The sequence below is a fragment of the Mastomys coucha genome, unplaced genomic scaffold (genome assembly GCF_008632895.1).
Source record: "Mastomys coucha isolate ucsf_1 unplaced genomic scaffold, UCSF_Mcou_1 pScaffold5, whole genome shotgun sequence".
NCBI classification, from domain to species: domain Eukaryota; kingdom Metazoa; phylum Chordata; class Mammalia; order Rodentia; family Muridae; genus Mastomys; species Mastomys coucha.
This window is the reverse complement of record NW_022196911.1, coordinates 45,298,342-45,319,434: the sequence shown is the minus strand read 5'-3', so window position 1 is coordinate 45,319,434 and position 21,093 is coordinate 45,298,342. Positions and strand designations below refer to the sequence as shown.

General features: G+C 48.9%; 2 protein-coding genes across 3 annotated transcripts in view; one reads left to right on the top strand and one right to left on the bottom strand.

Annotated features, from left to right (window-relative positions):
- Nucleotides 1-6,930: 6,930 nt before the first annotated feature.
- On the top strand, nt 6,931-17,669 carry Sqstm1 (sequestosome 1). Of its 2 annotated transcripts, none has more exons than XM_031351288.1 (8): nt 6,931-7,201; nt 9,744-9,839; nt 10,088-10,317; nt 10,432-10,573; nt 11,775-11,858; nt 14,588-14,808; nt 15,125-15,206; nt 16,811-17,669. In XM_031351288.1, the coding sequence occupies exons 1-8, from the start codon at nt 6,997-6,999 to the stop codon at nt 16,966-16,968; spliced, it is 1,218 nt and encodes a 405-aa protein (XP_031207148.1). In that variant the 5' UTR covers nt 6,931-6,996; the 3' UTR covers nt 16,969-17,669. The 2 variants fall into 2 exon arrangements, with proteins under 2 accessions (XP_031207148.1, XP_031207147.1); XM_031351287.1 differs by having other exon boundaries at nt 6,936-7,201; nt 15,125-15,320; nt 16,811-17,613.
- Mrnip (MRN complex interacting protein) overlaps nt 17,659-21,093 on the bottom strand; it is a 32,223-nt gene continuing 28,788 nt past the window's right edge. The window contains exons 5-7 of the mRNA XM_031351289.1: nt 20,652-20,809; nt 19,985-20,069; nt 17,659-18,241 (exon numbers count right to left, since the gene is read on the bottom strand). Of these exons, the coding sequence (XP_031207149.1) occupies nt 17,753-18,241; nt 19,985-20,069; nt 20,652-20,809 (732 nt within the window). The 3' untranslated portion in view covers nt 17,659-17,752. The remainder of the gene's footprint in view (nt 18,242-19,984; nt 20,070-20,651; nt 20,810-21,093) is intronic.

Here is a 21,093-nt window from a genome sequence, read left to right as displayed (position 1 = left end):
GATGGTGAGATGGCTCGTGTGTAAAGACACTTGCCACCAAGCCTGGTGACCTGAGCTGTACCCCAGAGACCCACATGATAGGAGAGAACTGACTCCCAAAAGTTGTCTTCTTGTATGGGATGTGGAGATAAACCTAGTGGAGGAAGAGGTGGTGTAGAAAGGGAGGTGCCACAGGCTCCTGATTGTCTTGAGGAGTCCTGGGCCACTGCACACGGTGTAGGATCTGACGTGGCTTCGGTGGCTTATCAGGCATACTGCTTAGTGAGACAACACAAAGGACCTGAGGCCAGGGTGTGGGAAGCTTCTCCAGTCTGCCTAGTTTGCCTGGAAATCTCCATGGGGGATTGGACCCTCCCCCACAGATTAATGAATAAGCCAGTCAGATTTTGCTGAACAACATAGGTTGCACCCCAATTTGACCTTGAATAATAAACATACCCCAAGTGGCTAAAAAGCTATATATATATGATACACACACACACACACACACACACACACATATATATACATACACACATACACACATATGCTCCTGTAATAATAAAATTAGATCTGCACTCTAACAATGGTCTCAGATGTGTGAATTCCAGGCAATGGACTCCCGGCTCCAGTTACCCTGCCCTTCCCAGTCCCTGTTCCCACATCTTATGACCCTCCACAGGTAGCTGATTGATACCATTTTGATTTTTAGTCTGGTCTATTGGGCCTGGTGGAAGAGCCTAGTCTAAAACAGTGGCTACCACGATAATAACTTCTATAATTTTACTGTGTGTGTGTGTGTGTGAGAGAGAGAGAGAGAGAGAGATTGTATCCAGAGCTGCCTGTATACTAGGCCAGTACTTTACCATTGAGTTATACGCTGAGACTTTCATTTGTTTTTTTTAAATTTAAGAGTGAGATGTGGACACAGGAGTGTGGGGGCGCTAAGCACCCCTGGAGGCCAAACAGGGAGGAGTTAGGTGAGGGATAACCTGAGGGCCAGAGCTAGGCAGAGCAGATGGTCCACCAAACGCTGCAGGCAGCCCGGATGACTGAGAGTCCTGAGAGGACAGTGGCTTCCCTTGCTCAGGACACTGTCATTGTTTCAAGATCTCCCTAGCTAGGGAGACATTGACTGTTCTCCCATCCTTGACTACTGCCCAGCCCCCATTTCTCCTTGAACAGTTTTTCCCTGGGGCCCTCCAGGTTCTTTTGAGCTGCTTAAGACTGACAGGGCTTCTGATTTCCTCACAGCTCCTCCACCCCGGCTCTGCCTTCATCTTTCCTGAATCTTTCTCGACATGGAGCCTGACCCGCAGCCTGGGGAACTCAACCACAAGGGCAACATCTCATATATTCATTCTAGAGTCAAAACCAGCCTTGGGGACCTCTTTCATCTCAGTGGGTATTCCAGCTCCAGAGGAACTGAAAGATCCCTAGATTCCACTGCCCCAACAACTTGGCACTAAGTGACTCCCTCTGCAGAAATAGATTATTTCTTTTTTTTTTGTTTTGTTTTGGTTTGGTTTTTTTTCGAGACAAGGTTTCTCTGTGTAGTCCTGGCTGTCCTGGAATTCACTCTGTAGACCAGGCTGGCCTCGAACTCAGAAATCCGCCTGCCTCTGCCTCCCAAGTGCTGGGATTAAAGGCGTGTGCCACCACCGCCCGGCGAAATAGATTATTTCTATTAGAATAATCTTAAAAGCCTTTGGGACGTGTCCCCCTTCCTGCTGCAGAGCCAGACACCTCATGATTGTGCTTCTATAAAAAGAAAGGCTGGAGGTGCAGAGTGCTTGCCTAATGTGCATGAATGGGAGGCCCTGGGTTTTGTTCTTGATACCACCAAGAAACACAGGGTCTAAAACTGAACAGCATTCATCTGGGCTCTTGACACCACACCCCAAAGAATATCAACCAAACTTGACAAAAGCATTGCAAAGCCAGGAAGGAACCTGAGAAGGACGTGACAACAGGTCAATCAGCCATAAGCAAATGCTATCCAGTACTTAGAGGTGTTCCCTAGGGGTGGCCAGGGAAGGCATTCCTGAAGAGATAAACTGCCCACCGTTCAGACAGAGATGGGGGAAGAAGAAGTACCAGCTGAAATGTGTTGGGCATATCTGGGAACTTGGGGTATGCCACTCCAGCGTGGGTGAGAAGAGAGTGACCATCCTTGCCCTGGCACCCCAGCCATAGGTGAGCATTCTCACAGAGAAAAAGCATCTCACTGGGCCTGGGTGGAGTGGGAGATAGAGGAGCTGTGCCCTTGTGGTCTCCAGTCTCCACCCCCCTCTCTTTTTAAAGATTTATTTATTTATTTTATGTGAGTACATTACTGTCTTCAGAGACACCATAGGAGAGCATCAGATCCTATTACAGATGGTTGTGAGCCACCATGTAGTTGCTGGGAATTGAACTCAGGACCTCTAGAAGAGCAGTCAGTGCTCTTAACTGCTGAGTCATTTCTCCAGCTCCATCCATTCTCTTTAAGAATGATCTGAGCATCTCAGCCTGAATCTTTAGTGGCCTTAGTTTCAGCTGACCAGCGCTCATTATAGACTCCTCATCCCACAACTCAATATGCTAGGCAGTGCAGTAAAGAAATTGCCACGTGACTGCTCCATTGTTAGGGGGGAGGTTTTTATTGTAAAGGAGAGGGAGAAAATATCCAGAGGCATCTGGAAGAGTTCAGGGCAGAGAAAACCAGAAGCAGAATTGACATGGCTGGGGCTATGGAGGCAGGAGAGGAGGAGAGAGCAGTGGAGATGAACAGAGATAGCAAGAGATGCAGGAATGGAGGGCAGGGGGAATCCTTGCTGGGTTTGGTTTTTGTTTTATTTTGAAGAATTATTTATTTGGGGCTGGAGAGATGGCTCAGCAGTTAAGAGCACTGACTATTCTTCCAAAGGTCATGAGTTCAAATCCCAGCAACCACATGGTGGCTCACAACCATCTGTAATGAGATCTGATGCCCTCTTCTGGGGTGTCTACAGTGTACTTGTATATAATAAGTAAATCTTTAAAAAAAAGAATTATTTATTTTATGTATATGAGTACACTGTCACTGTCTTCAGACACCCCAGAAGATGGCATCAGATCCCATTACAGATGGTTGTGAACCACCATGTCGTTCCTGGGGATTGAACTCAGGACTTCTGGAAAAGCAGTCAGTGCTCTTAACTGCTGAGCCATTTCTCCAGCCCAACCTTGCTGTTATATAGACCACAAACAGGTATCTGTGGAAAGGAGGGAGGCCTGGGGAGGTGAGAGTGGCCAGGATGGGGGTCTTTGAAATGTCTAAAACATACTTGTGAGTAGGGAGCCTCAAGGCCAGTGAGGGCTTCGATATAGATGTATGTCAATGGAAAACCATGACCCTTCAGCCTTGACTGCTTTTAGGGAACGGCTTCCTTTAAGGGATAAAAACCATTTCACAAGTTCCTGAGGAATGCTAGCTTTTTTTTTTTTAAGATTTATTTATTCATTTTGTGTATGTGAGTACATTGTAGCTATACAGATAGTTGTGAGTCTTCATGTGGTTGTTGGGGATTGACTTTTTAGGACCTCTGCTCGTCTGGTTGGCTCCAGTCAACTCTACTCATTCAGTCCCTACTTGTTCCAGCCCAAAGATTTATTTACTTTTATATACAAGTACACAGTAGCTGGCTTCAGACACACCAGAAGAGGGAGTCAGACCTCATTACAGGTGGTTGCTGGGATTTGAACTCAGGACCTTCGGAAGAACATTCAATGTTCTTACTCCGCTGAGCCATCTCTCCAGCTCCAATGCTGGCTTTTATCTTACCACCAGAAATCCTTCTACAGTCTAGCTTGAGCTTATTTCTGGTCATATGGACTACATGAGACTTACCAATATGAATTAAGGGGCTAGAGAAATGGCTTAGCAGTAGTTAAGAGCACTGACTGCTCTTCCAGAAGTCCTGAGTTCAAATCCCAGCAATCACATGGTGGCTCACAACCATCTGTAATGGGATCTGATGTCCTCTTCTAGTATGTCTGGAGCTAGCTTCAGTGAAGAAACCACTGCCAAGCCTTGGGGGAACCCAAGGAGAGAAACAGCAGAGGTCCTGGACCATTCCTGCTCCTGTCACAGAATCTACCTCCTAACTCAGGTAGGCCACTTAAGGCCTGCACACTTACTTCATTGGTAGCTTCTATTAGCACACCTGTGGGGAATCCTGACCCATTTCAAAGACACGGCTAATCATCTACCCAGCCATGGTCAAAAGTACCATCTCTTGATTCAGGTGGCAAGTTTTTCCCCTTTCCTCTAGTTTATGCTTCAGTGGGTAAGGGACAGGTGGACTCATGAAAAGAGACATCAGACATTGGCAAGATGCCTGGTCTGACTTATCTTGGCAAACTTGTCCTCCAAAAGTGCACTTTGTTGGAGGGTCCTCCAGAGACCTCCCAAGACCCTTCTCCAGATATCAGACCCTCAAGCCTTCCCCATCCTGTCTGCTGGCAATGGACCGGGTGGCTGCAGCTTGGGTATCCCCGTTATGACTATGATCATGGGACTCTGACTCATAGCCGACCAGGCCACCTGACTACAGCAAGCAGAGAGGGCCCTGCCAGGGGGTTCCCCGGCCACCGCCTTGTTTACCTCCCTGGCTGGCCTGGGAACTGAGGAGAAAGCCTGAGTCACTGTAGGTAGCAGGGTATGCTGGCCTGGCCTGGGACCCAGGGCATCCCCCAGAGGCAGGAGTCTCTAGGCTAACTCTCCTGGACCCCATTTCCTGACATTTCTCTTTCTCCCCCTGGTGACAAAGTAAAGGAGTTCCTCATGGTTACCCATTGGCTCAGATGTCCCATAGGAAGTTTGGCCTGCTGGAAGCTTTAAGGCTGTCAGGCCACTAAGCTGCTGAGTCATGCTTGACCAGCAGCTGACATCAGGATACAGCCTCTGAGTCCCCCATCCCACTGTCCTCTGCATTAGCAGAAGGTCCTGCAGGATCAGGGGCCTTTCCTGGGCTATCAACTGTTGGAGAGGGAAGCCTAAAATGGGATTGCCCTCCAGGGTGAACCTTCCAGCCACCAGGAAAATAGCAGCCACACCTGTGTGGCAAATCACTGTCCATGGCTGAGTCTTCCTAACATTCCAGGCTTTTCTTTTTCTTTTTTTAAAAATTTGTTTATTATTATATGTGAGTACACTGTAGCTTGAGTCTGACTCAGAGGTTGAGTCCTATTGACAGGACCTTGCCAGGAAGGTCTTACAGGGTGACATCCCTCTGTGCCTCTAGCCTTCCCGGGACTGGGTTCCTCCTAAGAGCTCATTTTACTTTTATTCATCTAATTTGTTGGGTTTTGTTGGTTTTGTTGTTGTTTTGTTTTCTGAGACAGGGTTTCTCTGTGTAGCCCTGGTTGTCCTGGAACCCACTCTGTAGACCAGGCTGGCCTCGAACTCAGAAATTTGCCTGCTTCTGCCTCCCAAGTGCTTGGATCAAAGCTGTGCGCCACCACTGCCTGGCTTAATTTGTTTTTTGAGAGTAGGACACACTAGGCGAGCCTGGCCTAGCCTTGAATTAGAATTCCTCTTGACTCAGCTTCCCAAGGGCTCAGGTTACAGATGTGTGTCATCATGTTAGCTGAGAGGTCACTTTGGCCACAGAAAGCAGCATTTCCTGGTTTTGGCCTTTGTCCTGAGGGTTGAACCTAAGACGTAACACATACTAGGCGAATGCTCTGTCACTGAACTTGTCCCTATGCACCAAATTCCCATTAATGATATCCCCCTGGGTATATCCCTACTAAGCTAAATCCTTATGAGCTGTATCCCTACTAAGCTAAATCCCTATACATTGTATCCCTGCTAAGCTAAATCCCCTGTATCCTTACTAAACTGTATGGCCAGACTCTTTATTTTGCCCACCCCACCCCCTCTGCTTTTTTTTTTTTTTTGAGAATCCTCATGTAGCCAAGGCTGGCTTTGAACTCCAGAACCTCTGGCCTCCCAAGTACTAGGATCGCTTTCTATTTTGAAACAGTTTCACCAATTTGCTCAGGCAGAATAGCTTGAACTTGGTATTTTCCTGCCTTGGCATCTCAAACAGCTGGAATAACAAGCCTGTGGCACAGGACTGGTTATAGCTTGTATTCTGGAGGGCAGGTGGTCTGATTGCTTTGTGCTTTGAAGCCACTAAGGCCTGAGATACATGCCCCTCCCCACCTCCCCCTTTAGAGCTCGTGAGAGAGTGTGTGTGTGTGTGTGTGTGTGTGTGAGAGAGAGAGAGAGAGAGAGAGAGAGAGAGAGAGAGAGAGAGAGAGAGAGAGAGAGAGTGTCTGGGCTGCTGTGAGGAATCTCCGGTTGCAATGAACAGGTGGTAACTACTGCTACCTCTGGAGCCCTGGCTACCCCTCCTACAGGGTGGGTTTGTGAGAAGTCACCAGTGCTTATCCAACACCTGATCTTTGTTAAATTGGGTCAGGCCTAAGACAAAGGGTGACGTCCCTTTATTCAGTGAAGGACTGGTCATGGAGGATGCCTGAAGAGAGAGTAGGGGGTTGGGGGTGGGCTACTCCCGGAGACACTACGTTTGGGAGGACTGGAATAGCATCCTGTGAAACTGCTTATTTGGCCAAGATGTCTACCTGAGAATAGACATCTGTGTCGTCCTAGCTTCTGTGCTGTACATCCCCCTTAGCTAGGGGACTACACTGCTGAGTCATAGGCAGGCCCAAGCCTGGGAGGCAGGCACCTAGGCTCGGATACTTACCGATCCTTTTCCTAACGAGTTGAGGCTGAGGCTGGTCTCTTGGGGTCACCTATGTATTCGGTGGGTAAGAAAAGAGTAGGCAGTGGGGGCACTTAGCCCCCAGACCTGTCAGGGGGTCTCATCCAGGGGGCTCGAGCTGCCGCCCAGCCTGCGGTGAGGGGCGGAGTTCATCGAGGCTCCGCCCTCTCTAGGCGGGGCTCCCCCGTTTCCTATAAAAGCTGGGCTCTCGGCGCCGCCGCCGCTGCCCAGCTGTTTCGTCCGCACCTAGTCCACGGTCATGGCGTCGCTCACGGTGAAGGCCTATCTTCTGGGCAAGGAGGAGACGACCCGCGAGATCCGCCGCTTCAGCTTCTGCTTCAGCCCGGAGCCGGAGGCCGAAGCCCAGGCCGCGGCCGGCCCGGGGCCCTGCGAGAGGCTGCTGAGCCGAGTGGCTGCGCTGTTCCCCACGCTGCGGCCTGGCGGCTTCCAGGCGCACTACCGCGGTGAGGGCCTGGGGCGGGGAAGCCAACCTCCCCCGCCACGGGGTCGCAGGTCTGGGAGAGGTCGCTGCGGCGCGTCCTCTGGGTCCCCGCGGGGACAGGGCGGTGAGGCGGCCGTTCGCTCGGGTTACAGCGAACATCCAGCGGTTCGCTTGCTCCCCGTAACGCCTGGTGGAGGGTTCAGTTAAAGGCCCGGAAGACCTGGGGCCAGGCAGACATGGAGGAGGGGTGGAGAGGAGTGACGCGGATAAATAAGCAGCGGGGGCGGGGTGGGGCAGCCCGTGGGAAGGGAGGTAGGGGACCCCGGAACTAGCTCTGTCTCTTGCGTTGGAGTAGCCGCATGGGGTGGAGCTAGAGGTTGTTGACAAGAGACAAGTGGCTAAGGCCCGCCCTGTGGGAGGGAACGGTTTTGAGATCTCTTTATGGAGGACTGTGGGTAGGCCAGGTTGGTTGGTCAGTCTCTGAGATAAAGCCACGTAGGCTGGTTGGCCTTGAATTCACGAGGGGTTTAGGTTGGCCTCACTCACTTCAATCCTCTTGTCTAACTTTTCCAGTGCAGGAATCACTGGGGTTACTCCTGGACAGAAAAATTTCAGTGTAGCTGCATTATAACCCAGATCCTGTGCAATTCACCCAGTAAAAGTGTCTTACGGTTATTCTTTCGGATTAGCAGAGACAAGTCCTTCTGTATGGCTTGGATGGCCATACATAATTTTTATATAATAAATAATTATATATAATTTTTTTCTGTTTGTCATCTTGTATTCTTTCCATTCCCAGGCAATGGCTGGTCTACTTTAGTATTCATTTTACTATTAGGAATTAGAACATTTTATATAAATTCAGCCTTAAAATGGCTTTTATTTTTTTTGGTTGTTTATTTCAAGACAGGGTTTCTCTGTTTTGTTCATTCACTTATTAATATGTCCAAGGCCCATTTGTATTGTAGCTCTCACCAGTACATTTCCCCCGCCTCTGGTACTGGGAATTGAACCACAGCTTTGCATATGGTAGGCAAGCACTCTGTTTCTGTGCTGTAAGCCTGCGTGGCACTCTTTTTCTTTTTGTGTATGAAGAATGGTTTATTTGGATATGTCATGTTTAATTTATCAGGTCTGGGGCTGGTGAGATGGCTCAGCAGGTAAGAGCACCAACTGCTCTTCTGAAGGTCATGAGTTCAAATCCTTGCAACCACATGGTGGCTCACAAGCACCAGTAATGAGATCTGACGCCCTCTTCTGGTGCGTCTGAAGACAGCTACAGTATACTCATTTATAATAATAAATAAAAATTTTTTAAATTTTTTAATGTATTTTTATTATATGTAAGTACACTGCAGCTGTCCTCAGACACACTAGAAGAGGGCGTCAGATCTCATTACAGATGGTTGTGAGCCACCATGTGGTTGCTGGGATTTGAACTCAGGACCTTCGGAAGAGCAGTCAGTGTTCTTAACCGCTGAGCCATCTCCCCAGCCCCCTAATAAATAATCTTTAAAAAAAATGTATCTGGTCTGTAGTTGGTGGACCCTGGGCTGTTGGTATCTTTGAGGCCATCTCTGTCATCTCTCTTATGGTAGCTATTGCTAAGTGGTTGCCCAAAGGCTCAGTCTAGCCTGCACATGTGTGCTTTGGCCTGTATGGGGAGGTTGAAGACTATTTGTACTGACATATAAACATATGGCTGTGATCCCAGTACCTATGTGCTAACAAAAGTGAAGCCAGATGGGTTTGAGAAATGGCTCAATGGTTAAAGTCTTAGCTGCTCTTCTAGAGGACCCCCAAGTTCTGTCCCTAGCATTTATCACAACTGCAGCTCCTGGAAACCCAACACCCTATTCTGGCCTTTGTGGCACACGCATACACATAAGTGTGTGTGTGTGTGTACATACATATATAAAAGTAAATATTTAAAAAAAAATGCCTGGAAGCCTGATTGCATATGTTTGTAATCCTGGCACTAAAGAGGCTCATCCACAAGTTGTAGGCTGCCCTGCTCTAAGTGTCCGGCCAGGTGGTATCCTGTGCACGGTGATTTCTAGCTGTGTAGTTGAAGGTAGGGGACTTACCTCTTTTCCTTCTGAAGCCTGAGGCCTCTGAAGGGCTGGGCCATCATTCAGGACTAGGGTGGGATCTCCCAGGTATTGGACCCTGGCCTGGTTAGGCATGGCCTAAGGGCACAGGCGGCCTAGTGGTTAGTGGCAGGAGACTGGACCCTTATACATATGACATATGTTCTGCCTCCTGCATGTAACTCATCTGGGACCTAGGTTGGAGTCTATATTTATCCCATATCAGAATGAATGGCCATCTTGCCGTTTGCCCTGGCACCCAGGTTGAGTCGGGAGCCTTTGCAGATGTTTCTTTACCATTGGGCTGATGTTTTCTGGTGTGAGCTATACACTGAAGCAGTGAGACCCATCAGATGCTGGGTGCCTCTGCTGCCTTTTTAGCTTCTAGTTCTGGGGATAGAACCTAAGCCTTTTGCATGCTCCACCACTGAGCTGTGTCCCTGGCACTGATCTGTTATTTCTTAAACAATCTAGATGAGGATGGGGACTTGGTTGCCTTTTCGAGTGACGAGGAGCTGACAATGGCTATGTCCTATGTGAAAGATGACATCTTCCGCATCTACATTAAAGGTAAAGACTGAATCTAGGTACTTCCTATGGGGCTTTCCTCTAAGGGTCAGGAGTTTGAGTTGTCTAGGACAGAGATGAGTTCAGATGCCTTGGGGTGGGTGTAGGGGGGCTGGGAGTCGGCAGAGGTACAGAGGTCCTGCTGCCTGGGCCATGAGTGTTTAACAGAGCAGGGCCTGGTACCTCCTGGCCTTCTAAGCAGTTGTCCCTAGCAACTAAATTCTGGATGGACTCTTTGACTTTCCCTGCAGAGAAGAAGGAGTGCCGGCGGGAACATCGCCCACCATGTGCTCAGGAGGCATCCCGAAACATGGTGCACCCCAATGTGATTTGTGATGGTTGCAATGGGCCTGTGGTGGGAACTCGCTATAAGTGCAGTGTGTGCCCAGACTACGACCTGTGCAGCGTCTGCGAGGGGAAGGGCCTGCACAGGGAGCACAGCAAGCTCATCTTTCCCAACCCCTTTGGCCACCTCTCTGATGTGAGCTGGTTCTCTGCAGTCTGGGGTTGGGGAGGGTGGGGTTGGGGGCATGCAGGGTGGTGGGAATTGGAAATACTGGCCCCTCACTGTCCTGTCTTGCTTTCTCCTACCCAGAGCTTCTCTCATAGCCGCTGGCTTCGGAAGCTGAAACATGGACACTTTGGCTGGCCTGGCTGGGAGATGGGCCCACCGGGGAACTGGAGCCCACGTCCTCCCCGAGCAGGAGATGGCCGCCCTTGCCCCACAACTGAGTCGGGTAAGGCTGGTATTTGAACTGACTTTTGGGTATCTTAAGTAGCCAGCTAGTTCACTTAGGCCTTTGGCCAAGCCATCCACATAGCCTAAACTCCAGAAGTACCCACAATAAGTTGTACATTACACATCCCTTTAATTTTTTTTGTCTTTTGGAGGTATGGAGGTTGAACCTAGGGCCTTGCACATAACACATAAGGGTTCCTTTGTTGTGTCCTCATCCATGGTATCAAGTCCTCTTAACCCCGCAGAGACAAAGCGTTTCTGTTTTACAAGTGAGTAAACCGGTGGCTGTGTGCCCAAGTCCACTAATTTTCCTAAATGGCACACCCTCCCCTGCCAGCCTGCCCTTCTGAGGTATGGGTAGGTGGCTGGATTTCTAGAATGTATTTTCTTTTGTTTTGGGTTAACTTGGGAATATCAGGGCTATAGTTGCTCAAATCTTTAAACAACAACAAAAAAAAACCCCATGGTCACAAAGCCAGGTGTGGCAGCATATACACTATAATCTCAGGCCTCAGGATGTGGGAGGCTGGAGGACCAGGAATTCAGGGCCAACCTTGGCATAAGATCCTGTCTTCAAAAACCTGAAAGCAAAGATCCCACAAGTGGGCCCACATTCTAGATTTGGGGATTCTGCCTTTTGATTATTTATTTTTTCCTCTTGAGTCTCTCAAGAACTTAGAACTCACCGTGTAGCCCAAGATGGCTTTAAACTTGAGATTCTCAGCCGGGCAATGGTGGCGCACACCTTTAATCCCAGCACTTGGGAGGCAGAGACAGGCGGATTTCTGAGTTCGAGGCCAGCCTGGTCTACGGAATGAGTTCCAGGATAGCCACGGCTACACAGAAACTCTGTCTCCAAAAACCAAAACAAAAAACAAAAAAAACCTTGAGATTCTCCTGCCTCAGCTTCTTGAGGCTTGAATTATAGACATATACCAGCGCAGCTATGTGGATTTTGAGTAAACAGCACATCTAGGACAGGGTCAATATTTATACATTAGCTATATTGAGCCTCTGGTACAGAAGCCAGAGAGGCCCAACGTGTGACCCACTAGGGGAGGAGGAAGAGGAGAGGGAAGAAGAGGAAACACCAAGTATGATCAGGCATGACAGGCACCTTGGCACCTGTGTGCTGGGTCTGTGATAGGTGGCAGAGCCACAGAATTAGAGGTCATCTTTCTCCTTGTAAAAATCAACAGCTTCTGCTCCACCACCAGAGGATCCCAGTGTCAATTTCCTGAAGAATGTGGGGGAGAGCGTGGCAGCTGCCCTCAGCCCTCTAGGTAAGTGAGTTTCCTTGCCATCCTGTGAGACACCCTAGTGGCTTGGTGACTGTGAAGAGACACCATGACCTCAGAAACTCTTATAAAGACATTTCACTGGGGCTGACTTTCAGAGGTTTAATCTGTTATTGCTATGACAGAAAGCATGGCAACACAAGGCAGACATGACACTGGAGAGAGGGAGCTGAGAAGTCTACATCTCGATGGGCAGGCAGCAGGGTATGAACTGGCTTCAGATTCTGAGCCCTCAAAGCCCACCCTAGTGACACACCTCCTCTAACAAAGCCACACCTCCTAATAGTTCTCCCTATGGGCCTATGGAACCAATTTTATTCAAACCACCACAGTGACTCAAAGTGCAAATAGACTTTGGCAGCCTTCCCTGGCATGCTGCAGAGGCCCGGGCAGATATGTGTGCTTGACTCCAAGCAGGGTTTTGTTATGTAAAATTAGCCTTTGCTGTGGGCTGGAATGGGCGCCTGAAGGTTGTGCTCCTGGCTGATTTTTGAGCTTTCTTCACAAAGCAGAATCAACTAGTAGGGAGGGAGATAGATTGGCAGATGGGCTACCTTATCACAGCTTTGGGGTAACAGCAGCCTGCTTTTCCTGAGCCAAGTGAGTTGTATTTGTTTAGACTTGAAAGCAGTCAGTAGATTTGTTCTTTTTGTCTTTAGACAAGGCTTCACTTTAGCTTAGGCTGACCTTGAACTTGTGTAATTCTTCCTTCCGTGGTCTACCAAGTGCTGGGATTTCTTTTCTTCCTCATTTGAGAACCCCAAACATTTCTGAGACAGGGAGAAGGTGCTAGGGGCAAGTGCTTTGGGTCATGCCTGGCTTCACGCAAAGGACGGTGGAGGTCTGCTGAGGTGGGGAGCCCGGTGTCATCTCTCGATACTGTGATCCTAGGCACTGGCTATTGGATACACTGGTGTGGTTTAGAAGGTGCTTGCCCACATCTGGTTACTATGTTTGCAGGGTTAGTAGGTGGCCACAGGAGCCTGTGCTAAGGCTGTGTCAGTATCCAAAGGAATGCTGATGAAGGGTGTCCAAGCCCTACCAGTCTCTGCTTCATCTTGTACCAGTCATGACTACCGCTTGCTGCATGCAAGGCCTTTTCTGTTCATGCTGCAGGCAGCCTTGAGGCAACAGGGACATCCTGGCCTTGCAGTTAAGTTGAACAGCGGAGGATAAGATGTGCTGTAGCTCTGTCATAGAGTGTTAAAACCATGAGTTCAATTACCAGCATCAAAACCAAGTACAGACACGCGAGTTCGGTCAGACCACGTGGCCTTAGCACTGGAGGAAGAAGCTCTTTGAGAGAACCAGGGCCCCACACAGCCAGATGGTGGTTTTCATGTTGGGTACTTGAAGCTCCTGACCCTTTTGCTACATAAGCTAAGGCACCAACCTGGAAGTGGGCATCAGAAACGAGCAAAGGAACAAGTGGCCCAGCATTTCAGCCTCACGGCCCGCAACAGCTGAAGAATCCTCGATGAGGGGAGGCCAAATGCCCTAACAAAGAACACCAGCTCCTGGCAGCTGTGTTTTCTTGGTGCATGCCTCTGGACGCTCTATATATGTGAAGCTGACAGCGGTCCTGGTCCTGCCAATGGAGTGTCTTGCTAGTCTTTAGGATCAGAAGCCATAGATGACCATCTCAAAGGGTCAGCCCTCTGGGGACTCCACCTGTGAGGATCCAGGAACCTTTGCTAGAAAATGGCAGGGCCAAATCCCATATGCGTCGGGAAGGGCCTGACCACTGAGTGTGCTCTCCAAGGAAAAGCCAGACCTGATGGGCACCTGATAGCCATGAGCAACAGAAAATGAAAGACTCTGGAGAAGAATCAGGAAGTTAAAACACAGAAGGGAGATACACCCTGACAGTAGAGAGAAGACATGCACGCCCAATGCAAGCAACATTTGCATAGTGTTAGTAGTGTAAAGACTGTTTTTTGTTTGTTTGTTTTTAAGCCAAAAGTGGTCTCTTAAAAGGACAGGGGAAGGGAGGTAAATAAACAAGGTAGGAAATAAACAAATGTAAACTTGAACCAGGGGGCCAGAGCTGTGGGGGTTGAAAGGCCCACAGTGGGACTTGGGGTGGGTTGGTGTGTGGTGGGAAGGAACTGTTGAAGCTGTGAGGTGCTGTCCTTTGGTCCATTTATTAGAAAGGCAGCACAAGTAAACCTGCCCTCGCCACAAACATGGGCAGGCTGCTACACTGGCTGGGTGTTCTCGGCCTCAGGGCCACATTCTCAGCTGAACCTTGGAGTTCAGATGTATAATTGTCACATCATGAGGCTTTGTGTGTTGTGGCCTCTAGCAATCATGGCTAGGCATTCTACCCATGTATAGTACTGGCCTGGCCTCTGCAACCTCCTTTGCTCTTGGGTTGGGAGAAACCAGGTTTCTCCTGGACGGGACTTTATGGTTTGGAGGAAGGGAAATGTGATAGGTGTGTTACCAGGACTGGGATTGGGAGGAGGAGGTCAGCTGTTTGTTTCTGGCCTGTGGGGGTTGTCACATAGTTATCTGGTCACCTCTAGAGCTATGCGGCTCTGGGGTTGAGGCCAGCCGCTACATCTTATGCTGGCTGCCCGTGTCCTAATCTGTATGCTCTGTTGGCGACTGAATCTGAAAGCACTTCCTCAGCCTACAGTGCCCAAATCACCAAGATAGATGCAGGGAAGGCCTCTGGACTTGACAGTTCGATTCCTCCTCCTCCTCACTAGGCATTGAGGTTGACATTGATGTGGAACATGGAGGGAAGAGAAGCCGCCTGACACCCACCACCCCAGAAAGTTCCAGCACAGGCACGGAAGACAAGAATAACACTCAGCCAAGCAGCTGCTCTTCGGAAGTCAGCAAACCTGAAGGAGCTGGCGAGGGCCCTACTCAGTCTCTGACAGAGCAAATGAAAAAGATAGCCTTGGAGTCGATGGGCCAGCCAGAGGTACGTCTGCTAGCCTCAGCCTGAGGGATCCTGTCCTTCCTGCTCTCTTTGTGGTGTCTTCAGTCACCCTGAGCCTTCTGGTAGAACTCTGTAGAGAACATTTTACTTGGCTCTGGAGCTGTAACTCATCACACAGCTGACATACATGAGGTCCCAGGTTCAGTCTCTGGCATCATGAAAAAGAAAACGAGAAAGACTTGTATTTTGCAGGCAGCTCTCCAGTGCCTGGAATTCGCCCCACTTTGCCAGGAGCAGATAGTGGGGTTAGACTTGTCAGTTACTTAGCCCCTGATGCTCACAGCAGGTTGTATTCTAGGAACAGATGGAGTCGGATAACTGCTCAGGAGGAGATGATGACTGGACACATTTGTCTTCAAAAGAAGTGGACCCATCCACAGGTGAACTCCAGTCTCTACAGATGCCAGAATCGGAAGGGCCAAGCTCTCTAGACCCCTCACAGGAAGGACCCACAGGGCTGAAGGAAGCTGCCCTATACCCACATCTCCCACCAGGCATGTGGTCACCAGAAGTTTCATTTTCCTTCTTTGCTTTCAGAGAATCCTGTCCTCTCTGGTCTTGGCAACACAAAAAGGGTAGCCTGGCTTGGGATTTTTTTTAAGGTAGTAGTACCTTACTACTTTGTGTACTCCAGGTGGCTTGCCTTCACGACATGGCCTGCAGTGACAGCTGTCATTGTCAGCTGACATTAGAGAAAACTAGAACATGGTTCACACTTCTGTCTGCGTCAAGCAACAGTAACCTCATCTCATTTTTAGGAATTCCTAGATGTCAGTGCCCAGGGGTTCTGAAAAGGCAGATGTAACAGGGAAGGCTTTGGGCGGCCATGCACCATGATGTGGACTCACTCTGCACACCATTTCCTCAAGGGCTTGTAAACCTTAATGGCAGGTGCCACAACCAAGGTCCCAGCAGAAGCCAGGCAGAAGTGTGTGTAAAGTGCTGGCTGGGGATGGGCAGTCCCAAGTATATACCCTGCAGAAGAGGCAGCCCAGATACTCAGAGCAGCAGGGTTCAGGTGGATGGCTTCTGTCTGGGCCAGATCTGGTGTTTGGGCTTCAAAGGGTATTTTCTCTGCAAAGAGCAAAGGGGCAGCAAACTGTTGCATGGGTGAGAGTCTGGGGGAGGTGCTCTTTCATGAGTTCAAGGCCACTCTGGCTACATAGACCTTTGTACCTCTGTGACAGACTGTTAGCTAAAATGTGCAAGGCTCTGGGATGGAGTCACAGCTTGGATTCAAAACAAAACCAAACCAAAACAACCCAAGAGGCAGGGTTATGGGAGCTGTAGAACTGGCTCCTTGGATAAAGTGAGTGCACTGCAAGTGAGGCCCAGAACTTGAGTTCCTAGAACCCTTATAAAAAGCTAAAAGCTGAGCAGTAGTGGCAGCTGTCTATAGTCCCAGCTCTTAGGAGGCAGACAAACTTCCTTTACAAGTGGCTAAGTGGAATTGGTAAGCTATGGGTTCACTGAGACCCTAACTCAATCAAGTGGAGAGCAATAGAGGAAGAGCCTTACTTGAGTTCTGGGCCTCTACACCTTTATACATACATGTTTACCCACATGGGAACATGATACATATGCCAAATAATAATAGAGGGTGAGGAGTCAGAGGCAGTTAGAGATTTACACTTCATTACCTATAAAGGGTTCTTATTTGAGATGGTGTCTCATTGTTGCCCAGGATGTTCCTGCTTCCAGCTCTTGAGTGTTGGGATTGTGGGCTTGAGCCATCACATCTGTCAATAAAATTTTATAGGAGAATAAGTGCACTTATTTGTCTATATATCTTCTGGCTTTTTATGCCTCTGTGGCAGAACTGAGTAGTTGTGACCAAGACTGGAAGGTCTGCAAAGCTATTTGATCCTTTAGCTGCCCTTGGAGGGTTCCTGTGAGGCCTAAGCAGAGGGGTCTCCCTGGCAGGCGGGAGCTGCTCTGTTCTGACTGCTGCACTGTTCCTTACTTTTCTGTCTTGTGTTGGCAGAGGCTGATCCCCGGCTGATTGAGTCACTCTCCCAGATGCTGTCCATGGGTTTCTCGGATGAAGGTGGTTGGCTCACCAGGCTTCTACAGACCAAGAATTATGACATCGGGGCTGCTCTGGACACGATCCAGTATTCAAAGCACCCTCCACCATTGTGATAGCGCTGTGGCCAAGCCCCACAACCCACCCCCTTTGTCTTGTAGTTGCATCACGTAGAGCAGCAGGGCTTTTCTCTATAGGCCCAGTGTCTTGGCATTCTTGTAGAATATTCAGGTGGGAATGTGTGATGCCTTTTAAGGCAGTAGGAAAGTGCATGAGTGAAGAGTTCTGAGTGTGCACATGCTGATGGCTGAGAATAGAACCAGGCACCTGTGGCTGAGCTTCCTCTGCTTTCCCTAGGCTTGGCCTTTGCCAGGGAACTGTGGAGCGCACTGCACTCCCACTTGCTCTTGCAGCCAGCATTGCACCAGCAGTACAGAATTCCTACCTGATAACCTTCTGTGTTTTCTTTATTAAAAGTGATTAGTACAACTGATAGTTATTTTCAACAAGTAAAGCCATTATGTTAAGGGGGGGCTGTCCATAGTGAGTGAAAAGTGGCAGGCAACTGAGGCCTGAGCTTCTGGGAGATGGAGAATTCATGTGAAGCCAAGTGAAGGATCTTACCATATACTGTCTCCCTTTTTAATGGCCACACTTTAGTTTTTGTGTCTAATGTTAATGCTTAAAGTACAAAACCCCTGTGTAGCTTCCTCTGACTTGATTTTTAAGTAACCTGTAATAAAGTGGCATATGCACTTTAACCAGCCTGTGATCCTTACTAGTGTAGTAGCAAGAGAAATAATGTGTTTGACAAGCATGTTTATTGTTGGGTTATTTGTTCCAAAGCATGACATGGAGGACTAGCATTGAGGGATCATAAAACATGGATCAAAGTGAAGGCTACAGGTCATCATCAAAGTCCTCCCCAGTTGTAAAGAGGTGGTACAGTTGCAACGGTGGAGCCCTCTGGGTCCCTTGGGCCAAAGGCCTACTACCATCTGCTTGAGGAGTCTCCGCGGCCCTTGGCTGCTCTGGGGTCTTCCTGCCAGACCTGTCTAGGTGTGGGGTGGTGGTGTGAGTGGTTTGAGGCGGCCTAATGGCCCCGCTGAAGTGGCCTTCTCTTGGAGTCTTGGTCCCAAGAGTCCATTGCTCAACTTGTGCTAGGTCAGCTAGCCTGGTGCCCTTCTGCAGAGGACTAGATGGCTTCTCATCCACATGTGGACTGTTCCCAGGTGACAGGAGAAACCGTGCCCATTTAGAAGATGGGGCATTAACTTGCATGACAGGACTTGGTAGTTTCCACCTAGGAAAACAGAGCTCCTTGCTGTGGTTTGAAGTACTCAGGGCAGGGCTGTTGCCTTGCTCTGTCCCAAACAAGTCAGTGGAGTCCTGAAAGTAACCAGAAAAAGAGCTCCATTCAGCTTGGCAAGACGCTCAGCACTAACCCTCCTGCTTTCCCTGCAGACCAGGAACATGCTGTCGTTGTGGGGTTTAATCAAATTTATAAGAGCCACTGCCTTACCCTGATCTGATAAATCCTATGACCACATTTTTCATATAAAGAAGACATCCTGCCGGGTGGTGGTGGCGTACCCCTTTGATTCCAGCACTTGGGAGGCAGAGGCAGGTGGATTTCTGAGTTTGAGGCCAGCCTGGTCTACAGAGTAAGTTCCAAGACAGCCAGGGTAATACAGAGAAACCTTGTCTCAAAACCAAAAGAGGAAAAAAAAAAAAAAAGACATCCTGTCATTAAGTGAGCCATCCCTTGGGAAGCTTTGGATCAGGCCAGCAGTCCCCATGAGGAGATGTGAGCAGGAAGGGGCCTAGACCCCACCTAAAGCTGCAGTCTTTAATCCCAGCACTTGGGAGGCAGAGGCAGGTGGATTTCTGAGTTTGAGGCCAGCCTGGTCTACAGAGTGAGTTCCAGGGCAGCCAGGGCTAAACAGAAACCCTGTCTCAAAAAACAAAAAGTCTTAGTTCCTCTAAAACAGCAGACTGGTGAGACTGGACAGTGACTCGGTTATAGTGTTTGGTCTAGGATGTGGTCTATGGTAAAGCCTGTAATTTACAACCATAGTTCTGAATCAATACAATACATACTGGGGTCACTAGGTACTTCATGAAACATCCAAAAATTTAACTCTTGTCTCTGGGCATTGTGCGCTGCTCAGCATGCAGTCTGAGGCTGAACTGGGCAAGCCTTTCACCTCTTAGAGGCAGAAGAGGTGAAAGCAAGAACCCTCATTCCTACGGCTTCCTTAGCTGTGCAAAGCAAAAGCTACACTCAGCTGAGTGGGCCAGCTAGGTCTCAGCATCAGCACATATAAAGTGAGCAGTGCGTTTTCACGGACCGAAGCCCCTGGCAACTCCTATTCTGACCAGGCTAACAAAGTTCCTCCACTCTGCAGGATCAAACAGTCTTGTCTCAAATCTTACTTGTCAGCCTTAGTTTGACTCCAAGGTCTCAAGATGTCCTCTTGGCTATGAGGTAACTGCCTGGGATGATGACCATGACGTCTTGCTGTATGTTTGAATAGCTCTGAATTGAGCTCTTCCTGCCTCAGCCTCCTGAAGGCTGGAATTATGGGTATATTCCACCTGGCTCAAGAATTGGCCTTTTTGGGGGGATGAGAGGAAACAGTATCTACTATGTACCCTGGAACTTGCTAGGTAAACAAGACTGGCTTTGAATGCACAGAAATCCATCTATGTATCCTAAGTGCAGAGATTAAAAGTATGTGCCACCATGCTTAGCCTCAGGACGTAGCTCTAAGCAGAAAAGACATGAATTTCATGTTAGAAGTTGGACTTTTTAGTATATAAATCTCTTATCACCAACTGTGAAGAAATATAAGATATCTAAGTTTCATATCTGCAGTCTTAGTGCTCACGAGCCAGAGAAGGTATAGCCTGGGCCCAAAAGTTTGAGGCCAGCCTAAGCAATGAGGCAAAGCCATGTCTTTAAGAGCAAAAACCGAACAAACAAATTCCATGGGGCTGGGAGCATAGCTTAGCAGTGACGTTCATGACTATCACACACAAGGCCCTGGCTTAAAGCCCTAACACTGCACATGTGTGTTCACGTGAATGTAGACATGCATGCAATCCTACCATGGCTCCACGGTCACTGACCTGGTGTTCAGAGTTGTCTTCAACACTGTCCACACCCTGAACATGCAGGCTGTGTGCAGGCTGCTCTGGGCTCGGATTCCATTTCCTGGAAAAGGAAAGAAGCACATTAAGCTCTCATCCAATGATCTCACAGAAAGCAACTGAGATGATCATCTGGCCTGACATGGGAGGGATCTTTTCATTTTCATCCCTTACAGGTCCCTACACCACCTCCAGAACAGTCTAGCTAGACTTCTTATTTGGCTTGTAGTTGTTAGACTATTCTTATTTGAAGTTATAATTTCCATTTCCTTTGCCCTTTGAGAGACATGCAGCATCCTGAGCTCAACGAAGTTTCTCTGGAAACTTAACTAAGATGGAAATCTGGAGAAAACTCCCAGGCCCACTGATTACCTTGGCCACACTTCCATGGCCAGCCTTGAACTCATGGTGCTCCTACTCCAGTCTCCTCAGGAATGGAGCTGTAGGCATCCAGGCTAATAGCCTTCTGCTCCCCTCTGCCAGGCAGCACATACTCTTGATTGTTAGCAGTGATGGCTGCTGCCCATTTGCCCACCCACTGGAATACACCACGAGAGTCCCACCTCGTGACTTCTAGGAGCTGCTCACCAACCCGCCTTGAGGAGTCAGTGAGCATGGGGATAGCCGGATGAGACCCATTTGGCACCTCTTTCTGGGTTGAGCTGGACTGCAGGGTTGACTTGGTCGCTTAGCACTGGCTGAAAGCGGTGTCTTAAGAGCTGGTCTCCCTCTGTCCAGCTCCTGGTCCTCACAGCTCTTGTCCAGATACTTTAGCCAACGGGACTGGAGGCACTCAGACACTGCCTAAGTGTCAGAACAGAAGGCATATCTCAGAGAGTGAAGCAGCCTAAGCCCACCATAACGCTTAGGGCAAAGTCCTTAGGACCCGTGCATCTCTCACCACTAGGAATCACTAGGAAGGACTAGTAGAGCAAAATGTAGACACCCCATAAAGCTTAGGTCAAAAGTCCTTAGGACCTGTCTCTCTCTCACCATTAGGAATTGAAAAGTATGAAAGATATAAAAAAGTTTTTTATGACCCCTAGCAGACTGAGCAGAACTAAGAATGCAGGTCAGCTGGTTCAGAG

Excerpts from the sequence above, each read along its gene's own strand:
- Sqstm1 (XM_031351287.1), top strand. The coding sequence starts at position 6,997 with ATGGCGTCGCTCACGGTGAAGGCCTATCTTCTGGGCAAGGAGGAGACG. Across the intron at positions 14,809-15,124 it reads AGTCGATGGGCCAGCCAGAG|GAACAGATGGAGTCGGATAA; the intron begins GTACGTCTGCTA and ends GTTGTATTCTAG. Across the intron at positions 15,321-16,810 it reads ATACCCACATCTCCCACCAG|AGGCTGATCCCCGGCTGATT; the intron begins GCATGTGGTCAC and ends TTGTGTTGGCAG.